This window comes from Triticum aestivum, chromosome 2D, assembly GCF_018294505.1.
Source record: "Triticum aestivum cultivar Chinese Spring chromosome 2D, IWGSC CS RefSeq v2.1, whole genome shotgun sequence".
In the NCBI taxonomy this organism is placed as follows: domain Eukaryota; kingdom Viridiplantae; phylum Streptophyta; class Magnoliopsida; order Poales; family Poaceae; genus Triticum; species Triticum aestivum.
The window spans coordinates 509,958,238-509,971,362 of record NC_057799.1 but is presented as its reverse complement, the minus strand read 5'-3'; the positions used below and the strand labels follow the sequence as shown (position 1 = coordinate 509,971,362).

General features: G+C 47.5%; 2 protein-coding genes across 3 annotated transcripts; both read left to right on the top strand.

The window, feature by feature from the left end:
- The first annotated feature begins 342 nt into the window (after positions 1-342).
- LOC123054128 (SPX domain-containing membrane protein OsI_17046) lies at positions 343-7,554 on the top strand. Of its 2 annotated transcripts, none has more exons than XM_044477821.1 (12): positions 343-670; positions 763-931; positions 2,659-2,733; positions 3,471-3,591; positions 3,745-4,087; positions 4,167-4,264; positions 4,354-4,808; positions 4,947-5,263; positions 5,430-5,602; positions 5,922-6,112; positions 6,790-6,923; positions 7,029-7,554. In XM_044477821.1, exons 3-12 carry the CDS (start codon positions 2,681-2,683, stop codon positions 7,265-7,267), a joined length of 2,124 nt encoding a protein of 707 aa, XP_044333756.1. In that variant the 5' UTR covers positions 343-670; positions 763-931; positions 2,659-2,680; the 3' UTR covers positions 7,268-7,554. The 2 variants fall into 2 exon arrangements, with proteins under 2 accessions (XP_044333756.1, XP_044333757.1); XM_044477822.1 differs by having other exon boundaries at positions 347-670; positions 3,745-4,056; positions 4,157-4,264.
- Positions 7,555-8,082: 528 nt separating this feature from the next.
- LOC123054127 (protein HOTHEAD) lies at positions 8,083-10,631 on the top strand. Its single transcript, XM_044477820.1, has 5 exons — positions 8,083-8,243; positions 8,336-8,983; positions 9,103-9,521; positions 9,616-10,181; positions 10,379-10,631. Exons 1-5 carry the CDS (start codon positions 8,174-8,176, stop codon positions 10,443-10,445), a joined length of 1,770 nt encoding a protein of 589 aa, XP_044333755.1. The 5' UTR covers positions 8,083-8,173; the 3' UTR covers positions 10,446-10,631.
- Positions 10,632-13,125: the final 2,494 nt, after the last annotated feature.

Sequence of the window (13,125 nt, the reverse complement as noted above, 5' to 3'; positions counted from 1 at the left end):
ACAATACTATGCACCATCTTGATATTAATACCCTTTAGTAAGAAGGTCATCTCAATATGTGCCGATGGAACGGCGGGGCAAGCAGTGGGTGCGACAGTCATCGCGTAGGCGTGATGGATAATAAAGATGCAAATCAGTTATTAGATCAAAAAAAATGCAAATCAGTTATATATATACTCAGCCAAGAGGAAAATATATAGGGAAAACATCCGCCGTTGGATTGAACCCGTCGCGATCGACGGTGGGTTCGGATGAATCGTGCAGGCCGCTCGGATTGCCGGAAGAAAAAGGAAGGAAAAGAGAACGAAAGCGGGTAAATCCTGGCCACAACGGAGAGTCCAGATGTGATCCTCGACGTCCGCAGCCGCAACACGCGGAGCGCAGGCTAGTCAGCAGCCAAAGTGGCAGCGCCGTCTCCGCCACAACCCGGAGACACCTCGCGCTTCCGCCCTCCTCTCCTCTCCCTCCCCTCCCAATCCAATCTGCCGTCTTCTTCTTCTCTTCTTCTCCCACGCCGCGCGCTGCTCCTATATATACCCCCTGGGCCGCCCCACACCTCTCGTCTCTCTCCCTCTCTCGTTCCTTCTCCTGACCTGCCTGCCATCGCACGCTTCCGGTCGAGTACACCTGACCTGCCTGCGTGCCCCCGCGCTGAGTGTCGTCCATATGTGTGAGCAACTAACTATCCAATCTCTGCACACCCTGCGTGGCTGATCGATTTTGTCAATGCTTCGGCCGTAAACTGATTCGCCGGTGCTGCAGGAACTGGTGCGGTTCGGTTCGGCCAGGTTTGCTGATGTTCATCTAACTACCCGGGGAGAATTCAGAGTTGCCCGCGGAGAAAGAAAACCAAGAAGGAGAACCAGGGATCGACCGAGCTTCGAATTCGCCTGCTCCCTTGGCCATTGGTCACGGTTAAGCTTGGGCCAAGGTGAGTTCCTTCTCTGAGTTTGCCTGCGTATAACTCTGCGACATTTTTTTTACAGAGTGCGTGTTTCTTTTTACGAATTTTGGCATCGCAAAATGCTTCATTCCACCTCACAAGTGCTGTTTCTCTTGCTTCTCCATAGATCCTTAGATTTCATTATTGTGCACTGTCCGGTGGTCTCCTCATTCAACATGTGAGTTCGTTAGGATATCTACAGAGAAGTGTCCTGTGAAAGTAGATCGGTCCAGTTGCTAGGTGCATGTGTTTGTGTCCAGGTGCGGCTTAGGTGCATGTTGCTTGCTTCTCCAATTATTATTCTTCCTTTTGGTTGGTAGTCGGTACTCCATGCTCCTAACAAGAGAGCCAGATGTTTTTCCTTTCCGGCGAAGTAGGAGTGGGGTGTTCAAACTAGTTTGATGCATACAACTTTGGATGAAAGATTTGATTGATATATGTGTGCTCATCCCAGTTCATCCTGTACATTCCATGGTTTTCTTTGAGTCGACCTTTCGGTCCTCAAGAAGATTTTCTTTCTCCCTTCCCATCATGGCGAACTTCAACTTTCATTGTACCAACAAACTTATAACACAAGGTAACAACGTAAGGAAAGGCAGCAATTTTGACCTTCGCGGCTCTGCTTCAACAACCGCTGTAAGATTTCGTCCAGAAAACAACCACTGCAAGACAAATTGGACAAGTGAAAGGACTCTGTATTTTACTTTAAGAGTAAAATATAATAAGACTTCTTACAAAGACAAGGTGAAAGAGAAGTTGTTGAAGTACTCTGGGTGCCCCATGACATGATTGATTCCGTATCTCAACAAATGAGCTCCTCTGACCAAGGAGGCCCGTCATTTTTGTCGCCACGACACATGCAGGTTCTGGGTTTTGTTGCTACCTGGCGTATCAACCTTGGAGATTAGTTTTCTCATCCGGCAACCAATCGATGGCTGCCGATGTTGAGGTGTTAATATTATCCCTGGCAGATCCGTCCCAACTTCGGACCATAGATTAATTTTGTCCAATTGCGCTCTGTTAATACTTAATACTGGTTTGATGTAGGTGCAATCAATGATAAGTCATGCGACAGACAGATATTTAGCACGTTTATGACTGAATTCTACAGCAGACTAACATTTACCCCTCCAGTGACTCATCAATCGTTCTCGACACCACAATTAACCTGTGCGATCCTCCTAACATGCAGTACTAGTTTTTTTCTCTAGTTCTTTGTTCTCCTTTTTTTCCGCAAAAGCTTTGTTCTCCTTGAGATCTACTGTTAAAAAGTACTCATTGTGTGCCGTGAATCGACCCTTGCATTGTGAATGGCAAAATTGTCATGGTGAATGATTTAGTATCTCTTATGGAGTGGACGGTTCCCTAAATTTATTTTGTATATACAGGAAACGGGTAGAGTGTAATAAATAATTTCTATCTAGTTTTGGTTTGATTAATGCTGACTGTTTATTGGCTAAATCATAGTATTCCTTATTTAGGGGGCGGCTAATACCTCTTACTTGTACATCACTATCTTTCCCTCTTTCCTACGTTAGACTGCAAGTCAATGATCCATTTGATAGCAACAAGTAAATTAATTTACTAGATATAAAAATAATTTAAAAATAATTCCCTAAGCCTGCTTATGTAATACAATTGCTGTCTAATTCATGCTGCATTTGTGATGGTTTTTTTATGTGCCATATCATCTAATTATTTATCCTCTGTTTTAGATTCTGGTACTGAAACAGCAAGATGGTGAACTTTGGGAAGAAGTTGATGGCAGATCAAGTAGAAGAATGGAAAGGGTATGTCTATCTTGAAGTCCTGAAAAGTTTTTTTCCCTTATATGAGAGGAAGAGAAGACTTTTTGCATTTTAATACCAAATTGATTATATTACTCTTTTAAAAAATATTTCTTTCTAGTTTGAGCCATGAGAAAAAAATATTTTTCTTCTGGCCTGCTTTGTTGAGGGTTTCCTCACCACTTTGTCTCGGTTCGGCCGTTTGTGCCTTTATTTATAAAGGGGCCGAAAGCCTGTTTGAGAGATAGTTTGAGCCATGCGTCTGTGACACTTTTAACCATGATTAAATTATTTTGGACACTTTAAACCTTATTTTTGTACTCATAAATCCATGTTCAAGTTTGAACCACATTGTACAAGTTGAGGTGGTCATGATAGGTCGGTCCCACACGTCAGAGTAATGTGACACGCTGATCTGGACATGTCGTTGGGTACAGTGCACAATATTTTTCGAGAAAACGCAAAAGGCCTTTGCGTTTCATTTCATCAATTTCTGTCTAACTATTGTGCAATGTACCCTGTGACCAAGGTACAGTGCACAATAGTTAGACAGAAATTGATGAAGAAATGACTCACAGCCTCTGGTCTCTGGGCCCCGGCCTGTTTTGAATATATAAAGTAGAATGTGATCTACCTTTCATTTAAAAAAAATGACTCACAGGACAAAGGACAATTTTCTTCACAAGTTTAACTAATTTCCTATAGTTACCTTATGAGTCATTTTGTCCTTTTGTTGTTAGGTACTATATTAATTACAAATTGATGAAGAAATTGTTAAAGCAATACGTTCAACAGACCCAAATTGGTGGCAAAGATTGTGAGCAAGTTCTTAAGGAGTTCTCGAGGATTCTTGATGATCAGGTATGCATAGAGTGGTTTCTCTTGAAATGATCATACATACAAATTTTCAAGCTACTTGTCCATTTGGTCAATCGTTCCCTACAGCACGAGCTTAGTATCTTGAAATGGCATATATCGTGATTAGCTAAAGTTCTTTGGTGTTGCCAAATTCAGATTGAAAGGATCGTGCTCTTTCTGCTGCAACAACAAGGCCACCTCTCTAGAAGGATCGAGGAATTGGGAGCACAGCGTGCTGCTATTATGCAACAGGTTGATACATCAAGAGTTTTCCAACTTCGTGAGGATTACAGAGAAGTTGGAAGAGATCTCGTAAAGCTTCTCCGCTTTGTTGACATGAATGCTACCGGTCTAAGGAAGATACTGAAGAAATTTGATAAGCGGTTTGGCTATAAGTTTACAGATTATTATGTCACCACTCGTTCAAACCATCCTTATTCGCAGCTTCAGCAAGTCTTTAAGCAAGTGGTAATTTTCTGGCATCTTAGATCGGCAACAGGTTTTTCTTCTTCTTTTCCAGCAGCTAATCAGCATTTCTGCAACTTATCATGCGCTTCTATTGATACAGGGAATTGTAGCCGTTGCAGGTGCTTTATCACGCAACCTTGCATATCTGGAACATGAGCATCGAGGAAGCTTTTTATCCATATATGATAATCCATCAGTTGTACTGCAGGTAATGTATTTCAACAGTTCCACTCTCTTTTAGTTCTATTTGCTGTACGGTTTTAAAAGTGTGATGCGATTCTTTTCTCCAATATTCAGGACCCTATCATAGACCAGGTAAACCATGCAGTACAGAAACTCACACACGCGACAAGTTTTATGCAATACTTGGGACAACACGCACTTATCGTCCAAGACGACACACCCAGTGGATCGGAGGATAATGTCGATGATGAGAGCTACCATTTCATGTCCCTGATGCTTAACCTAGTGAACACATTTCTTTACATGGTGAACACATATATCATCGTCCCGACCGCAGACGACTACTCAGTGAGCCTTGGAGCTGCCGCCACAGTTTGTGGCATAATCATTGGATCGATGGCGGTCGCTCAGGTGTTCTCTTCAGTTTATTTCAGTGCCTGGTCGAATAGGTCATACTTCAGACCTCTAGTGTTCAGCAGCATTATGCTTTTCTCTGGGAACCTGCTGTATGCATTGGCATATGACCTGAACTCCCTGACAGTTCTCCTGATTGGCCGGATACTATGCGGGTATGCAGATTTTTTTTCTCTCTCTTCGACAAATTTACCGTTATGATTTCATTTTTAGTTTCTCGATCAGACCACATGTCACTATTCTTTATGATTTGAGATTTTCTGAACTAGCTCCTTTTGTCATACTGACAACAGGTTGGGTTCTGCAAGAGCTGTGAACCGTAGGTATATCAGTGACTGCGTGCCTCTCAAGATCAGGCTCCAAGCCTCTGCGGGGTTCGTCAGTGCTAGTGCTCTTGGAATGGCATGTGGCCCTGGCCTTGCTGGTTTTCTTCAGACAAAATTTACGATATACTCGCTGACTTTTAACCAGAGCACATTGCCTGGATGGGTCATGTCCATTGCTTGGCTTCTTTACTTGGTGTGGCTATGGTTTTCATTCAAAGAGCCGGAACACTTCGCTAAGGCTGCAGCCGAGGCTGCGGCCAGAACATCGCAGCCTTCTGAATCTGGTAAGCTCTCAGCCCACAGTAGTAGTAGCTTTGCTAGTGCAAATGTTATATTTTTTGGAAGAACAAAATGTTCTGTTTGAAAACATAAACTACGCTGGAATTCATCCTTGTACGATAACATTGCCAGAAATTGTTCCAACACGAAGTTTGCTTCTTGTGAAAATAGGTCATCAAGAAAGTGCTAATTTGGAGGAAGGTCTAGCACAACCTCTGCTTCTAGGTTCAGAAGAGAGGTTGGATGATAATTCGGAGGATAATGATGATGAAGATGCTAAAAGTTCCCATGAGCCAGCAACATCCTTTGCTTCAGCATATAAATTGCTGACACCCTCTGTGAAGGTTTGTTTTTCCCCCTAACTACTCTTTTATTTTCCCTGAATTCAAGCATGCCAAAAAGGAAACACATTATCTCTATAGTTCCATTCATACAAAAAATTCTGAACTCCATGACGTGAGGTATGATGTCTTGAATTAACAATAAATTTAAAATAATTTTATTCTAATCACTAGAAGGTACGTTGGCATCGACAAACAATTAAAAAGACACCATACCTCACTACTAAAACTATATGTTCATGTCTAGGTTTACTTTATCTACTGACACTATTGTCTTCTGTTATCTTCCTTGAATAACTTCGCATGAACGGTCATTTCTCAGGTCCAACTATTGATATACTTTATGCTCAAGTATGCGATGGAAATTTTGCTCTCCGAATCAAGTGTTGTCACCACATACTATTTTAACTGGGATACAAGTGCTGTGGCCATCTTTTTAGCGATTCTTGGGTTGACTGTTCTTCCAGTAAATGCCATTGTTGGGAGCTACGTTACGAATTGGTTTGAGGACAGGTAACTTCTCTTAACATAACATCCTTATCGTTTCTAGAAGCATCATACTAATCATATTGCTTTTCTTGCCTTCATTGAACCATGCAATACGATTAGGCTGATGTAATATAGCCTAGTTGTTGAAAGACACAATAGAACACAAATGCAATGTCCTATTGCTCTTACACTGTCATATTGAGATACAATTGGGTGAAGCCACCAGAGCAGACTCGGTGAACCTGGGTACACATGCACCCAGATGAATAGTAAATTGCAAAAAAACGAGAAAAAAATCCAGGAACAATCTGTTTTTTTTTTTGGTAACAAACATAATAAGTGTCTTCTACCCATGTGTGATGTTTCGTGAAGAATTGACATTCCTTGTGTTCTGGACGAAAAAAGACAAAATTGGTGCTCTAAAGAAGGCATTTTTCAAACATTTGGGAGGTCCGATTTTATATTTTCCGCATTACATATGGGTGGAACACACGACTATGTATGTTACAAAAAAATGACTGTGTGCATTGCTCGATGCAGAGACCGGGGATTACCCTCCTTTTTGGAAAACTGTATGTTACAAATAAAATCAGAATTATTTTTAGGCTTCCTTTTACTCCCTCCGTTCCTAAATATTTGTCTTTTTAGGCTACCTTTTACCCATTTTGAAGATTTTAATGATAAAAAGTCCTCTTTCGCAGGCAAATTCTGTTGGCATCTGAAATCATGGTTCTGATTGGCATTATCATGAGCTTCCGTTACACACCTCACTACTCCATTCCACAGTACGTCTCTTCGGCTCTCATCACGTTCGTATTCGCAGAGGTGCTTGAAGGTATGTACACCATAACTAATCGTCTAATCCGAGAATCATTCAGCTCAGCAGCACATGCGATATTATATCTGAAACAACCTCTACATTGCTCACGATCAAATGCAGGAGTAAACCTGTCCCTGCTTTCGCGGGTCATGTCATCGAGGCTGTCGCGAGGGACCTACAACGGCGGCCTCCTCTCAACGGAGGCCGGGACGCTGGCCCGTGTGGTCGCGGACGCGACAATCACCGCAGCGGGCTACCTAGGCACGGACATGCTCCTCAACGTCACCCTGCTGCCGCCTCTCGTGATCACCATCGTCTCCATCGTCGCAACATTCTGCACATACAACACCCTCTACTGAGGAGGCTGATCAGTACAACCTTTTCTACTCTCTGAAGAATGTACAGGCAGTGAAAATGGTTCCTGCCCACATTGGGCTGGGTAGTTCAAGTAGTGGCGATATTTGTTTGTAGACTTCATCAACTTCAATAAACTGTGTAAATGTTGATCTGTTGCACGTCCATGTAAGAAAAAGGCGTCGTAGTGCGGTAGTGCATGCATCGAACAGATGTAAATTAAGTTGCTTTTTTATTTGTATCCCTGAACCTGCGAATTCAGATGCATTTAGTGTGTGTTGGAAATGCAGCATGGATATGATTTCTGGCGCACACTGACAAATTTAAAGTGACAAGGTATTTCTGTACTCCTCTAAGCAATCCTGAGGCTTTAATACTGAGCTCCCAACGCCCGGCTCCCGGGGTAGATGATCTAACTCCACGCGGGGCGCCAAATGCAGGCGCTGGGGCGTGTTAAAGAAACCTCGCTGGGCCGGGCCGTTTCGAGCGCGCCAGATGGGCATGCGTCAACCGTTTAGCTGGGCCATGCCAAATCCTCACCCGCTGACTCGCCCCGGCCCGGCGGTAGGTCGCGACCAAACAGGGAAGAGGGCGCGTCACCTTTGACACGGCCGCTCCGCACGGCCACGGAGATGAGCTCACTGGTTGCTCCGGTGGTTGAGTCCTTTTCCTACCGCTTCTTTACCACGCTCATGGCATGCTCACTGCGGCCTGCTGTACCCTAGCACACGTATGGTCGCATGTGTGCAACAAGTGTGCATGCCGGGTCGTCGGGCGATTTACCGGAGCACGGCGATATAAAGGGCGCATGGTATCCTACGGGTTGGTCACACAAGAACCAAGCTCCACCACAGCACTCTCAGTCCAACCTCGTCACGGTCGGCTTGCATCTTGGCACGTACGTACTCGCCATGGCTTCCGACCAGCCGTTCGCAAGAGCACTGGTGATCATCTGCGCGATCCTGTGCTGCTCGCCACAAGGTGACTGGTTTAGCTCTCCGTGTCCATCTTGCATTATGCCATTGTGTTACCGATTGATGAGCGTGTGCATTGATGTCGTGAAACAAAAACAGCGCGAGCCGTGAACTACACGTTCGCCAGGGACGCGACGCGGGCGCCGGCGGTGTCGTACTACGACTACATCATCGTGGGCGGCGGCACGGCGGGGTGCCCGCTCGCCGCCACGCTGTCGCAGCGCTTCCGCGTGCTCCTACTGGAGCGCGGCGGGTCGCCGTATGGGGACCAGCGGGTGGAGAACATGACCCACTTCACGGCCACGCTCGCCGACACGTCCGCGGGGTCGCCGGCGCAGCGGTTCGTGTCCGAGGACGGCGTCATCAACTCGCGCCCGCGGGTGCTGGGCGGCGGCAGCTGCATCAACGCCGGCTTCTACACGCGCGCCAGCGACGAGTACGTGCTGGACGTCGGGTGGGACCTCGAGGCGGCCAAGGCGGCGTACCGGTGGGTGGAGGACGTGGTGGCGTTCCACCCGGAGCTCGGCCCCTGGCAGGCCGCGCTGCAGAGGGGGCTCATGGAGGTCGGCGTCGCGCCGGACAACGGCTTCACGTTTGACCACATCGACGGCACCAAGGTCGGCGGCTCCATCTTCGACGACGAGGGGCGGCGCCACACGGCCGCCGACCTGCTGCGGTACGCGCGCCCCGAGGGCATCGACCTGCTGCTCCGGGCCAGAGTGGCCAAGATCCTCTTCAATGTCGGAGGTCAGAGCTCTATCAGTCAAAGTTCGTTTTGTGTTTACGGCCAGGCGACATGCATGCACGCGGCATTTTTGCGTGCCGACCGAACTGACATTTCGTCACCCGCGCTTGTTGCGCGCCAGGGCGCCGGGCACGGTCGGTGGCGCACGGCGTGGTGTTCCACGACTCCAGGGGGCGGATGCACAAGGCCTACCTCAACACCGGCCGCCGCAACGAGATCATCCTCTCCGCGGGCGCCATGGGCAGCCCGCAGCTGCTGATGCTCAGCGGCGTCGGCCCCGCGGACCACCTGCGCTCCTTCAACATCACCCTCGTGCTGAACCAGTCGGCGGTCGGCCAGGGCATGGCCGACAACCCCATGAACGCCATCTTCGTGCCGTCGCCTTCCCCCGTCGAGGTCTCCCTCATCCAGGTCGTCGGCATCACCCACTTCGGCAGCTACATCGAGGGCGCCAGCGGCTCCAACTGGGCCAACCCGCGCCACCAGGGCTCCGGCGGCAACCGCCGGCCGCCCCGCAACTTCGGCATGTTCTCTCCACAGGTACGTACGTATACATTGCGAGTGACACTGACAACTTGCCAAACGGTCAGTGGAACAGAACACTGTGATCCCAGCTTGCATGTTGTTCTTTCAGACTGGGCAGCTGGCCACGGTGCCCCCGAAGCAGCGCACGCCGGAGGCCATCGCGCGCGCGACGGAGGCGATGAGCCAGCTCGACGACTCGGTGTTCCGCGGCGGCTTCATCCTGGAGAAGGTCCTTGGGCCGGCGTCCACGGGCCACCTCGAGCTGCGGAACCTCAACCCAGACGACAACCCGGCGGTGACGTTCAACTACTTCTCGCACCCGGAGGACCTCCGGCGCTGCGTGGAGGGGTTGACGCTCATCGAGCGCGTCATCCAGTCCAAATCCTTCCAGAACTTCACGTACCCCTACTTCTCCTTGGAGGAGCTGCTCAACATCACGGCGGAGTTCCCCGTCAACCTGCTGCCTCGGCACGACAACGACTCCAAGTCTCTGGAGCAGTTCTGCAAGGACACCGTCATGACCATCTGGCACTACCACGGCGGCTGCCAGGTCGGCAGGGTCGTCGACGCCGAGTACCGGGTGCTCGGCGTCGACGCGCTGCGCGTCATCGACGGCTCCACGTTCAACGCCTCGCCGGGAACCAACCCGCAGGCCACCGTGATGATGCTCGGCAGGTAATCGCCCATTTTTGCTCCTTTGGGGTACATGTCATTTTGGGTGACCATCCCTAAATGTTTAGCACTTTTTAGCCAAGGTCCTAGGCTCCTAGTGGGTACTGATTCGGTCTCAATGGTTGCATTTTTAGGTCGGATCCTATCAATCTCCCTTTCTCTCTTAATAAAAAATAATGATCATGTCTTTAACTTGACAGGTATATGGGGGTTAAGATGCGAGACGAGAGGGTGCGTGCTGAAGGATTAAGGAGGAGAAAACTGTAATCCACTCGATGAAGATTGGCAGGCACATTATGCATTTGTTATTGCAGTATGTGAACTATTGTCACGGACTAGAATTCAATTGGAATGAGTTGCGCGTCATTATTGGAAGTGCGTGTTCGTTTGTACCGTAATCAACACAAAATCTGTATTGTCCGAAGAAAAATTAAATTTGTGTTTGAGAAGAAATCTTGTGCAGAAGTGTTTGCTACTGACTTACTTTTGGTCAAATCTCGTTCAGAAACGTCATCTACTCACCCATCTCTTCTCAGTTTTCTGACCAAAGAAAAACAGCAAAGTGTCAACTCCAACCCCCCAAAGATGGGTCTCGAAAATGAAAGAAGAATCCCGTAGTGGGGACTGAGCTTTTTAGAGGGCACAACCAAGAACGTAAAAGGGAAAGGGAGATGTTGGATGCCAAGAGGATATCCATGGTTTAAAACCCTTTGAAAATCTAGCACGTATATGCCTCCCCAGCTGGATTTCTGCCCCCTATAAATCCCGTGATGCGGCAGAGAGGGAGAGCAGCAAGGTCAAGGCAAGGAGGAGGAAGAAGAAGAAGAAGAAGAAGAAGAAGGCCCGAAGCTCTCTGAACAATCAAGATTCAGTAGTGAGATGTCTAACTAAGCAGTCCAGTTTCAGGGCTCCTCTTTATTGGCAGGGAGCGTGTGAGGCCATGTAGCTCCATTCAGCGCTCTGCCAAAGGAGAGTTGCCCTGTAACTGGAAATAGCTTAAGGTTCAGGGATTGTGTGCATCGGCGTTGACAGCTTCGGGCCTTCAGCTACACTGCTTTCAGCCTCTCACTGACTGCAGTGTGGCACCGGTGAGTGGTGCAATGGTCTTTGATCTCTGTAAATTGATTGGACTGCTTGCTTGCTTGTGTTCCCGCATGTGAAAGGTAATGGTATCTTACTGAATGTCTGCATATTTGTTGCTCACTGCTACTCTTCTGTAAGAAAAAGGGAAGAACACGGAGCATCAGCCGGGAGGTGCAGAAGAAAACAGCACGCCGAAATGCTGAAAGAAACAGATATTGCAGCTTCTTTGTGACGACAAGAACCTTTTCGTGGTTCCCAATAGTGGAGACAATGTTCGAGGGAAGGAAATAGTGGAGATAAGAGAAGCTATAGCTAGTTGGATTGGTGTCGTGTCCTTTTAAAAAAACGAGAACTGTTTTTTTTTTTACGATAAGCACGGTACACATGTAATTTTACACCAAGGCCGTTGAACATGAAAAAAAACACTACCCTTAACTCCAATGAACTGCCGTCGATGAGAACCACCCGCACCAGAAAGATTTTCGCTGCAGCAAGAAATCATCAAAGCGAACAGGAGGACTCCAGCTATGGAATCCCCTTCAGGAATTTGAAGCCACCAAGGCCGTCTCCAGGAATTTGGAACTCTGGGGCTAAATGCAAAATGTGTCCTACAATATAAGAAATTGATATAACTTGAAAGATGTGTTATTCCATACAATACTTTAAGATATATCAAATATTAATGCTAAAAGAGTAAAGGTAGTACTAAATCAAGAAACTGATACAGTTAGAAAAATCAATAATCTGACCTCATGTCCTACAGACGAACGTCAGAATGGATGAACGGAGCAGGGCAATCAGCGGGGGATTGGCTAATCGATTAATCAGTTAGGGTGTCGGTGACAGTGTAGGCGATTGGGGGAAAATGCTGGTAGGCGGTCACTGGTCAGGCGTGGTCATGTGCGCGATCGTGGATACACGCATGTGATAACTAACAGGAACTAACCGCGGCAATTGAGAGCCTGTTCGGGAGCACTCCAGCTCTCGGCTCCGCCAACTCCATCGGCAGAGCCGGGCCGAACGGCCTAACTCCGTAGAGTCGAGAATGAGAAGTTGGCGGTGGTCATAATGCAAATTTGAGGAGTCGAAGGATTTGGTGATTCCAGGATCTCAAAAATCGAAGGAGATGGAGTTGACCAAAATTACGGGCAAATGTCACTGCGAAGTGGATGTAATAGTTCAAATATTTGATCCCTATGCAATGGAGTCCTAACTGCCATAACGGGCACCCGAAGATAGGCATTGTTGTGACCCGCACCACCTCCCTCGCACTCGTCATCTCCCACTACCCGCACCCATTGCTGCCCTCGCTGCCAAAGACTCCCCTTGCACCCGTCGCTGCCCTCGCTCTCCGTCGTTGCCCTCTCCGAGAACCGCATCTGCTTCCCCAAGGACTACCCCGACCACCTCCTCCCAGCACCTCACTGGGCACCATCTGCGAGATCCTCCTCTGCCTCCCCGGCCATCTCTGCCCGAGAACCTCATTTGCCTCCCCGAAGGTGAGCATGTATTGTGGATGTGGTTGTTAACTTGTTGATGTGTATGTATCTGTTGTGTGTCGTGGACGTGTGCGTTGTGTGTCATGGATGTGGGGATATTTATGCTAGTACATGTTCTATCCTACCATGTGTATATGACAACAAGAACTGGTACATATATTGCTATGCATACGACAACAACGTGGCAAATATACTTCTATGTATATGACAACAACAACACATCAAATGTACTTCTATGTATATGACAACAACAACGTAGCAAATGTACTTCTATGTGTTGGGGATCGTAGCAGAATTTTAAAATTTCCTACGCATCACCAAGATCCATCTATGGAGTATACTAGCAACGAGGGGAAAGGAGTGCA